Consider the following 11,409-nt stretch of genomic DNA (forward strand, 5'->3'; position numbering starts at 1 on the left):
TTGAGATGCCGGTGACGACAACGAGAATGTTGCAAATGTAGGAATGCTGAATGTGAGATGAGATGACGTGCAGCAATGTTGTTTGTTTTGTGTCTTTGAACTGTCAAAGGGAGGCGGAGTTGAATGAAATTGGACTTTCTTCAATGTTGTGTTTTGCTTCTGTACTTCATGTGATTGCATTTTTCTAGAGGTGCACAGCAAAAATATAAAATATAAAAGTACTTTTCATTGAGACTAATATTCTCATGCACACAAAAAGTCCCAACTGGATTTAGTTACAAACTGCTGGTGTGGAGGACCCATGTGTCATGACGTGTTTGACGATAAGGAATTTCTGGTGATGTTTGAAATGATCAAAGTTCATTTCTAGGCATGCATGTTTTGCTGTAGCAGGCAATAGAGGCATCTTTGAAACATTTTTAATATTAATGTTATCAGTCTTAGCGTATAGCAGCTATGGCGCCATAAGAATGGCGTCCTATGGCTTTGATTTTGCTTTCATAATAATGATATGTATTATTATAATAATACATATGAAAGCATTCTAAATAGAGTTAGCATGAAAGAACATGCACAGTAGACAAGTGTTTACTTGTTTCCAGCACTTAAAAAAAATCTTATTCTGTTCAGTAACTGTGTGTTACTGTCTTTTGAGTCAGTCAGTGGGATGTTTTGTCTAATATTCATATGGCCTCTTATTTTTGTAAAGCACACAGTTCTTAAATAATGTGGCAGGTGTGGTTGTTTCATAGTTGATCCACCTCGTTATGTTTGTCAAGAATTGTTGCTCTTAAATAGATCAGATTACGAGTTACGCCTGTTATTGTGCACATGGTTAAATTTAGTTTGAGCCTGAAGTGAAGTGAAGAGATTGAGCGCACTTGCCCTGAGGAATTAACCATTTTAGTTGCAACATTAACAACATGTTTTAGCACACTTACACAACATGTTGAGTCAGCCTGGATGTAGAACTCATGCATTGTTAATTTAGGCAAGAAGTATTTCTGGATTCATGATTTATTTTGGACTGACTCCAGCAAAATATCATGGATATTTAGACAAATATAAGGATTTGGCGTTTTGTCACAATTTAAATGAGACTGAACTAAAATTGTGTCACTTTTTCACTGTACTAAAATTACACATCAAAACACAGTCCGGCTCAAAAGTTGAAGACCACTTGAAAAATGGTCTTGAGCGTGCAATTTATTAAAAACAACACTTAAACTGAAACAGGCTGTTTTACAGCTGATCAAAAGTTTAGGACCTTTAAAAGGTCAAATCTGTGCAAAAATGTGGATTCATTGTCATTTTCTGTCAGGTAGCCAGATTGTAATGACGTTCTGATGGCAAAGGCAAAATAAAACGTGGTTCACGTTGTGAACGTGGTCGGTCTGTTGAACTGCATAAGCAGGCTCTCTTGCAACATGGCAGGACTAGAACATAAATAAAACATTTCCTTTGTTTTCTTCATATATAACTTTATTCTTTCAGTGGCAAAAGTAAAACTGCTCCTGCTTATTCCTCACTTAGAAGAAAAATATAAAATTAAAAAAAGGCACCAAAACCTATATCAACAGGGCTTCTTTCACATTTTTCTATATTACTGCTAATTAACCTCTGCAGATCTATGAGATCCATATTTAGCTGGACAAGAGTGCATTTAATAGAAATAAAATTTAAACTCTTTCACTCCATTCATCTACATGACAGATGGGACTAAACTCGTAGAAAAGTACTCGACAGCTGTGGGATCCTTCTACATTTCCCCTTTTCAGCTGGTTGAAAAAATTGTCAGTTTAGTTCTCTGCACAGACACACATTATTTAAAAATCAAGCATTTCCACACGTTGTGCCAGACATTTTGTTTTTTGTTGTTCTGATTTTTGGCAGTGTTACTTGTACTGACAAGTCCAGGAAACTTCAAGCTGTGTGATGCAATGAACAGCTGTGCGTGTGTGGTACATGAAAGCTTGTGATCAGGCATCGTTTAGGGAGTACTTAATTTGCTTTTGCTTTGTTTTTTAAATAACAGATCATTTTCAAGATTGTGTTAATTTAATCGTGGGAAGCCAAAATTGTGATCAAGGTTACATTTCGTGGAGCCCTGTCATTTAGTTGTAATAACCAAAAGATCCTAAAAATGTCCTTATTAAGCATTATATGCACATCTGCAAACTAAGACCTATATAGCAACCTTAAAAGTGCATTACACCGCACTCCAATATCAGCATGACTATGTCATAACCTAAAAAACACTGGTAACATTTGACAGTCAGATAGTAAGAACAGAAAACATTGCAGTGGTACGTTTCATTATCAGAAAAAGGAAACTTAAAATGCCTTTGAAAGAAATGAAATGAAAGAAGAAAGAAATGAAGGAAACAAAGCATGTTAGAATATGAAAGAAACTGTTGACAGTGTTACAAAGTTTACAGTTGCATGGCCTCTTGTCAGTAACATATCTGTTGATCTCACCCCCACGCTTTTCCTGGAAATGTTCAATCTTTGTCGCACAATAATACTGCTGCGTCAAAGTAAGAAAACAATAACCTCAAACATTGAAGACATTTTTTTTACATTTTCCCTGATCTTTCATTGATAGCTTCTTCTAGATTTTCCATCTGAATATCTTTAATAGGCTTCATTCCAATCTGCCTTTTTCTCAGAAACAAGTAAATATAAAGTCCTAATGATTCCTTCAAACATTTTGAACATATCTTACTACTACCTCATCTGGTCAGTGTGTGCTGAGTATCTACTCTCACACCTACCTGGGTGTGACAAGTGGCTGTATACTATATATAACTCCAGCACAAAAGTCACTAGTCACTAATACATGTAAGATATGAGAGGACATCAAACACATTTGCATCAAGTAGAACACAAGGTAAGAGAAATCTTTATGGAGTTTTTGAGAAGTTACACTTGTAAATCTCTGTCCTGACACAAAAAGTGCTACATATACAACAGCAGTGATTATATCTTAAATCAACACAGACTTTCTGTTCAACAGTCTCAGAGTTTGGTATGAAAATTGATCAGATTTGTTTTTCTCAGAAAAATATATATTGAAAAGTATTTTATGTATGAATGTAAAATTTCACACCAATCATTATATACATGTTTAAAAAAGTTGAAGATGCTTGAGCAGATTTTTTTGTAAAGATTTGATGATATGAGATGGAATGACCCTACAGTCAATCTGTGGTTAGACCTGGGAAAAACTGCTTGGACATAATGATTCCAGGTTTTAGAAGATTCCAAGGGCTTGTAAAAGTACAATACATAAAATATATTTAGTGGATGAAGATAACTTTAGGGGTCAGAATTACAAGTTTGATGTAGAAGTACTTATCTCCAAGTCTGCTTTATTTTCTAAAACACTACTACATGCCAAATTTTAATTAACCCTTTAAACCAAGGGTCCCCAATCCCAGTCCATGAGGGCCGGTGTCCCTGCAGGATTTAGATGTGTCCTTGATATAACACAGCTGGTTTAAATGGCTTAATGACCTCCTCAACATGTCTTGAAGTTCTCCAGACGCCTGGTAATAAACTAATCATGTGATTCAGGTGTGTTGACTCAGGGTGAGATCTAAAACCTGCAGGGACACCGGCCCTCGAGGCCTGGAGTTTCCTACCCTTGCTAAAAATGCTAACCGTCACTGGTGATGGGTTAGGGTTTAAAGCAGGGGTCCCCAATCCGAGTCCACGAGGGCCAGTGTCCCTGCAGGTTTTAGATCTCACCCTGAGTCAACACACCTGAATCACATGATTAGTTCATTACCAGGCCTCTGGAGAACTTCAAGACATGTTGAGGAACTTCAAGACAGCTGTGTTATATCAAGGACACATCTAAAACCTGCAGGACACCGGCCCTTGAGGCCTGGAGTTGCCTACCCCTGGTTTAAAGGCTAAATTAGGTCAGCGTTTAAAGGGTTAAAACCAGTAATTGGAGATTATGTATCGGAATTTCAGGAGCAGGACCACGCCTCCAAACACGCTCCTTCCGGCTGTCATCTATATAGGTACCCCCCAGTACTGCAAGCTGATCCCTTGTTCTCCATTCTTTAACTTCTTCACTTCTATTTAGTACATGGGGATTTGCCCAGCCCGGGAGCCATCGCCAGTCCCCTTCAAGTCCTCCCCAAACCGCAGCTCAATTCATGTCAAAGCATTCACTTTTACCTACTAAAACGCTGTCAGACCTAAAATGAGGACGTGGGCCCAGCTAGTGAATAATAACAATCAAGAATAAAACTAACGCAGTAGGTATAATTTGATGAATGTAAAATCCTAACCCTTAGTAATGTACATTTCAAATGTGTGTGTGCTACTGCCATTTAGCCTCAGAGAACAGTTCAGACTAAAAATCTTTTCACACGTTTATTATGCTGCAGGACACTTAAAGCTAAAGATGGCAAATGGACCAGCATGGTCCACTAAGGAAGGGGAATTGCATATGGGAAGCCTCCCATTGTTGGATATTCTCCATGCAGATCAGTTTGAAGGAAAATATTCAGATGAAGATCTCCTGGAATGCACAAAAAAGGCTGAGGAAAACTTTTACAGAGGGGCCCCACCTGAGTGGTTAAATTTCTACATCAGTGAACAGGCAGAGTCCCTAAAGACTGGAACTACTTTTATCAAAAGAGATGGATATGAAGAACTCAGGGAACAAATTAAGAAAAATAGAAAATTCCCAGGGATATCAACTGTAAAACTGACACACCAACCAGGATGTGGAGGAACTACAATGGCCATGCAGGTGTTGTGGGACTTGAGAAAAACCTTCAGGTGTGCTGTTTTAACTGGCTCCACCTCAGATATTACAAAAGTTGCAATGGAGGTTGTCCAACTTTTCACAGCAGGCAGTCAAAACCACCAGAGAACTGTGTTGTTGTTGCTGAACAATGAGTCGATTCTGGAAGATCTCCAGAGCAGCATTATGATGACAGTTGCTGAGCAGAAGATAGTTACTCATATGCCTCTAGTCATTTTCCTCAGCTGTGTGAGAAACAATGCACCTCAACAGAGTGACCACGTTGTCCTAAAGAACACACTCTCAGACAATGAGAAGGACAAGTTTGATAAGAAAAAGGAAGAGCTTCAAAAGAGGTACAAAGATAAATGTGAACAATTTCATGGCTTTAACATAATGCAAAGTAATTTCTCTCAGGACTACGTCAGGGAGGCATGTGCTGCATTAGAAAAAAGGAAAAAAACAAACCAGTCACTGAAGCTTGCTGCCTTCCTTTGTCTGCTGAACGCCTACGTACCAGGTTCATATCTCCTGGAGTCTCAGTGCCTGGACTTCCTCAGACAAGACAAGTACGATGACCTTTCACTGGAGGATCAAATGCAGCCTTTAAATCATCTCATTATTACCTTCCAACAAAATGAAAGTTGTGAGAAAAAAGTCCGCATGGCTCACACTATGATAGCAGAATGTTGTACTAAACTGTTGGCAAAGGCAGGTGTGACCAGAAGTGACACAACAAGAAACTTCTTGAACAGTTTTTGCAGATATGAGATTCCTCTGTGGTTGCTTGGTTTTGTCAAAGACATGCTAACCAAAAGAGAAATGAAAAAAGAAGTGGACCAAGTCAACAGCACAGAAATGAAACAGGAAAAGTTTTCTAGACTAATTCTAGACATCCAAACGATGGAGGGGAAATGTCAGTGTGCAACAGTTTTAGAGAAGGCCTCATGTAAAATCTTTCAAAATCCATTTTTTCCACAAGCTCTTGCTCGTTTTTATTATATAGAACTAAAAGACTACAATCGGGCAGAAATGTGGGCACAGAGAGCAATAGAAAGAGATCCTCAAAATTCATTTGTTGCTGACACACTTGGCCAAGTCCATAAAAACCGCCTAATGAAGCAAAATGTTTCTGCCAAAACAAGAGAAATTTTGCAAATGGCTCAAAAAGCAATTAAAGTTTTTGAAGATGAAGAAAGATTAGCTGAGGATGAAGATGGACCAGACATGAAAGAACATGGCAAGAGGAATGTTTCAAGACTTTTTAATTCAAGAGGGCTTTTTGGTTACCTGCAGGTCTGCAATACTCTATATGACAAACTTGTTAGTCAAAATGAAACCTGGGAAAAGGTTCTCACAGAAAAAGTATCGGCGACCTCTTTCCTGAAATCACTTAGAGGCTACAAACTCCTCGGATTCATTGAACTACTAGAAAGCCTCAGAGATAAAGTTGAAAGAAAATGCATTTTTTTGGAACAATATCTGACTTACTCAAAGCCTAACACAGAGAAAGATGATCCTGAATATATATCTAAAGACACCTCAGAGTGCTACCAGAAGTATGTTGGAGACACAACTGCAAAACAACTCATCCAGATGTTTCAGGAGGGAAACCTAGATGACCAGTCTGTGGAAGTGCTGTCATTTCTTGTCAAACAATATACTCAATCAGAGCTCGAATACATATCTACAAAGTGTAGAGAAATGCATCCAAGTGCAGATTCAGAAACGTCTCTTGTCAACAACATCCTCACACTATTTAGACGGAAAATGCCCCCAAGTGACACAGACCCACCTGAGCTGCACATGTTCACCCTTCTCTTGTACTGGCCTGAAAATGAAGGCCAGTGTGTTTATGACATCAGTCAAATAATTCAGCAAATGCAGAACACTTACGAAAATGCATATAAGAAGTACTTTCGTGCCAGGTATCTTCTTCCTGTGTTTTTCATTGGAAAAGGTGAAGGTGTGAAAAGAATTGTTCACAGAACAATTATTGAAAATCATCTGAAAGCAAAACCAGATTGGAGCGATAACTGGAAGAAAGAAGAAATCTTCAGAAGTCCTGATGTCCAAGAGCTCCTTCTTAGACTTGATGGAGTAGTAAGAGACTACGGAGTATATACAGGAGTTGGTGGTAAAGAGACTAAGATCAATGCCAATCTGCAAAACAGCCTTTGGAAAAAACGTCAAGTTACCTTCTACCTTGGATTTACTATCAGAGGTCCTGTGGCCTTTGGCATTCAGAATAAAACTGCAGACACAGGTAAGATAACATAACAGTAACATTGCAATGAAGTAAAATGCTCTGCAAACATTCACTACTAGTTAGTAGTTGTTTCATGCTTTGCCTCTCCAAAATGTGAAATGTACACACATGTAGAAGTTGCATTACCAGCAGGGCGAGATAACATATTAAGCCAAGAAGTCAGGATTGAACAAAAAGACAGAGTAAATTTCAGCTAGGTGGCATCTATGTATATAGATGTAAATGTGTTAATAATGTCCATTTGAACACTTTCACTTGATTATTGTCATGTTAGCTTGAAATAAAATATCTCATTCTGCAGTTACTACAGCGTGCAACTTACTGCAACTTCTGCATGTGTGTCTTTTTCATGGTTTGGAAAGGGAAAGCGTGAAATGGACACGGTGCACCGGCAGGTCTATTACAAGTTTTGACATGATTCACGGTGCAATAATAACATAAAGTACATACACATAAATGCAATATTACAAAATTAAACAGTGCAAATGAGAATTTATTTGGCTACATTACAGTAATAGTTACTTATTGGACTTTTTAGATTTACACCATAGCATAATATTGTATTGTGTTTTTTAACCTGTATTATCCATTTTTCTGTTGTTTTACTTTATTTTTTGTTTGCTGATTACATCAGTTATTGCAGATCAGAATGGGAAAACTCTGACCAACAGTGTGAAAGAGACCAAAGCTGCCCCTTAAGCTTTAAACATCATACAAGATAATGGGGGACATCCAAGTTTGTGAATCCTGGTCAACATCCCCCCCAATAGGAAAGTGATTCTGAAGCTTCCTTTATAGTATTTATGTCTTTTTATATGTAGGGGCAAAAACTAAAAGGAGAAAATTGTGCTGTAGCGTTGATGTGATGCATGTGATCCAGCACTTTTAGTCATGTATGTATTGTCTATGCTAACACCTAAACAACAGACTTTCAGACTTTCTGATTCTTAGAGATGATTTACTTCCTAAAATTTGGCTTCTTTGCATAGTGTCTATTTAATATTTTGTTTATACATTTCTAAAGACTTTGCTAATCAACATCTGAAGAAAAATGTCTCCTCAAAGTATCGTTTTAAATTGTTGTTTTGCTTCCTGTCTTGTTACTCCTGTTTTTTTTCCTTCCTGTATTCCCAGCTGTCTTCACCTCCCTGATCACCCTCGCTGTGTATATACTGGCCAAATCTGCCCTTGTCTGGTGCTGGAACGTAGGTTCTTTCTCCATGCTAGTACTTTCCAGGTTATGTTTCCTGCAGGCAAAGTCTTAGTCTACGTTTGCCTTTTGTTTTGTATTTTGTGCAACCTCTATAAATGGCTTGCTTTTGTTAAGTCCCGTATACAGGCATCTGCATTTGGGTCTTCTCAATTAAAGGTTGCCTTTTTGTGTTTGTTTTATGTGTTAGATTCTAAAGTATAAAAGAGGATGTACATGCTGTTAAATAAAGGTTCGATAATGTTATGGATTTATCTAAGTTTAAATGTGAAAAGGATTTATATTCAGCTTTTTGTTTGTTTGTTTGTTTGTTTGTTTGTTTGTTTGTTTGTTTGTTTGTTTGTTTGTTTGTTTGTACCCCTGTCTAACCAGTGTTTGATTTCGTTTTACTTATTGTTCTTGTCTAGTTTTGGGGGGCTGTTTGTTTTATTATCCGAGTTTACTCAATAAAGTATTTAATTGCACATTTACACACATTTGGTACTGATTTCATAGACATATTTGAAAAATTATATTTCATCCATCTTCTTCCGCTTTATCCGGGGCCGGGTCGCGGGGGCAGCAGCCTAAGCAGAGAAGCCCAGACCTCGCCACCTCCTCTAGCTCATCCGGGGGAACACCAAGGCGTTCCCAGGCCAGCTGAGAGATATAATCTCTCCAGCGTGTCCTGGGTCTGCCCCGGGGCCTCCTCCCAGTGGGACATGCTCGGAACACCTCAGCCAGGAGGCGCCCAGGGGGCATCCTTGTCAGATGCCTGAACCACCTCAGCTGGCTCCTTTCAATGTGGAGCAGCAGCGGCTCTACTCTGAGCCCCTCCCGGATGGCCGAACTTCTCACCCTATCTCTAAGGAAGAGGCCAGCCACCCTAATTAGTAAATTATATTTACTATTAATTTAAAGTTTGTTTGCAGATTATTTAGTACATCTGAAACAGTTAGTTGTTTAAAGCCCAGCCTAACAGTTTTGCACGTCTGGCCTTTAGTTTTTGTGAAGTGCCACGTCTTATAAAATTATTTCAAAGTGAAATATTGGCATCATTTAATAACACACATAATACCATAAATTGTTAAACATGCTTTTAATTTATTTTGAGACATGATTAGTAGTGAAATAATATTAACATTAATTAATAATAAATCACTGACAATCCCCACTTTAAATGCCTGGGACTTTCCACCTTTTGGTTTAAGAATTGAAGAAGCCTCTTGGATACCAGGAAAAAAATACTCATGTAAAGTACAGTAACAAAGTGTTTGTACTTCATTGCTTCTCACCTCTGGATATAGCTGCATATTAAGCTCTATGGATTAAAAATAGGATCTCACTTAAGGCAAGACGATTATTTTATATATAGCACCAAATCACAACAACAACATAAAGAAAACAGTGAACATATGTATGTGAAGGCAGACAAGGGAATACTTTTGCATATATATGTACATCTCTGGAGCAGGAGTCATAAGTTTGATTCCCACCTGGGGCATCTGATTCCCACCTGGGGCACCTGGGGCATCGGGTGGCTGTAGCTCAGATGGCAGAGCAGGTCAGCCAATAATCAGAAGGTCGGTGGTTCGATCCCAGGCTGCCTCCTGGCTGCATACCAAATATCCTTGGGCAAGATACTAACCCCATGTTTGCCTACTGGTGGTGGTCAGAGGGCCCGGTGGCGCCAGTGTCCGGCAGCCTCGCCTCTGTCAGTGCACCCCAGGGCAGCTGTGGCTACAATGTAGCTTGCCATCACCAGTGTGTGAATGTGTGTGTGAATGACTGAATGTAGTGTGAAGCGCTTTGGGGTCCTTAGGGATTAGAAAAACGCTATACAAATGCAGGCCATTTACCATCTGTATCCAGTAAGAGTCCTAGGCTAGACCCCCCCCCCCCCCCCCCCTCATTCTCGACATGAACGAGAGAGAGAAATATATAGTCATGCCATCTCGGACGTCACCCTAATCAACAAAGTCCGAGACAGGTGTCTAGGTACCAGGGCACCCTGATGAGAAGTGGGGAAACCTGGATCCCCCGTAGCCAGTTACCAAGACTAGGTGAAGTACCCTCAGAAGATCTACTAGATGATGTGATTGCAGCACTAAGAATGATACCTGTATGCTAAGCGGAAAGGAGGAGGACGGGGACTGGTGAGTGTCAGTACCACGGTCCAGGATGAGACAACGAACATCCACAAATACATCAGGAAGATGGCAACACATAACAGCAGGGTGCAAGATGCTAGCAGGCAGGGCATACATGGAACGCCATAACCAAGTGGCCGGCATAGTGTACAGAAACATCTGTGCCAAATATGGCCTGGAAGTCCAGAGGTCAAAATGGGAGACATCCTCTAGGGTGGTGGAGAATGACTGAGCTAAGATCCTGTGGGACTTCCGGATGGAGGTGGCTAACCAACCGGATATAGTGGTGGTGGCCATAGACCACCAGTAGGGGTGAGAGGAGTTTTTTTTTATAGAGTGACCTCTATATAAGTCTGTCATGTCCTTTTACCCTTTTTAAGACCATAACCAGGTTATGTACACATGATTTTATAAAACATAGGTCAGCATTCATTAAAGATAAAGTGCGTGTGTGTGTGTGTGTGTGTGTGTGTGTGTGTGTGTGTGTGTGTGAAAGAGAGTGAATGTGACAGAAAAAGAGAGTGAAAAACATTTTGGATAATAGAGAACTGTCTGTGATCAAGCCACATAAATATTCTTTTTTGATGCGCTTCCAAACACTCTTCATTGATTATTTACATTTGCTTACATCCTAACCTATTTTAATGCCCTCCTTTTATTTGTTTAAATGTTTCCAAATACTCAAGCACTGTTTAATTGCAAACTGAGACCTGAACAGCAGCCACATGAGTGAAATAGAGACAGAAAGAATTGTTATCTTTCATCATTAAACCGTTCATAGTTAAGCCTTAGTATTTCCTGTTGTGACAAGCATTTCCTAATCAAATGAAGTCACCCTGCCCTTTAAACAAATGTAGGTAATGTTTCAAAATAGGACAATATTAACATATATCACATATTTTATTATTTTGTTGGCCAAATTTGCAAATTTCCAATCTTTAGCGTCTGATTGTGCAATATTTTATGCCAGCTTGACGTGTTTATTGACTGAACACGTCAAGCGTAGCCTCTGCTTTTTTTAAAAACCAGGAAGAAA

The 11,409-nt window shown here is 39.2% G+C and overlaps 1 protein-coding gene across 1 annotated transcript; it reads left to right on the forward strand.

Annotated features, from left to right (window-relative positions):
• Nucleotides 1–3,846: 3,846 nt before the first annotated feature.
• Nucleotides 3,847–8,714, forward strand: LOC145421387 (sterile alpha motif domain-containing protein 9-like). The gene is made up of 2 exons (XM_080291631.1): nt 3,847–7,031; nt 7,669–8,714. The coding sequence occupies exons 1-2, from the start codon at nt 4,313–4,315 to the stop codon at nt 7,731–7,733; spliced, it is 2,784 nt and encodes a 927-aa protein (XP_080147757.1). The 5' UTR covers nt 3,847–4,312; the 3' UTR covers nt 7,734–8,714.
• The last annotated feature ends 2,695 nt before the right edge of the window (nt 8,715–11,409 follow it).

Source organism: Astatotilapia calliptera, chromosome 3 (assembly GCF_964374335.1).
Source record: "Astatotilapia calliptera chromosome 3, fAstCal68.1, whole genome shotgun sequence".
NCBI lineage: Eukaryota > Metazoa > Chordata > Actinopteri > Cichliformes > Cichlidae > Astatotilapia > Astatotilapia calliptera.

Coding starts and splice junctions, on each gene's coding strand:
- LOC145421387 (XM_080291631.1), top strand. CDS start 4,313: ATGTACATTTCAAATGTGTGTGTGCTACTGCCATTTAGCCTCAGAGAA. Junction 7,032..7,668: donor GAATAAAACTGCAGACACAG/GTAAGATAACAT, acceptor TGATTACATCAG/TTATTGCAGATCAGAATGGG.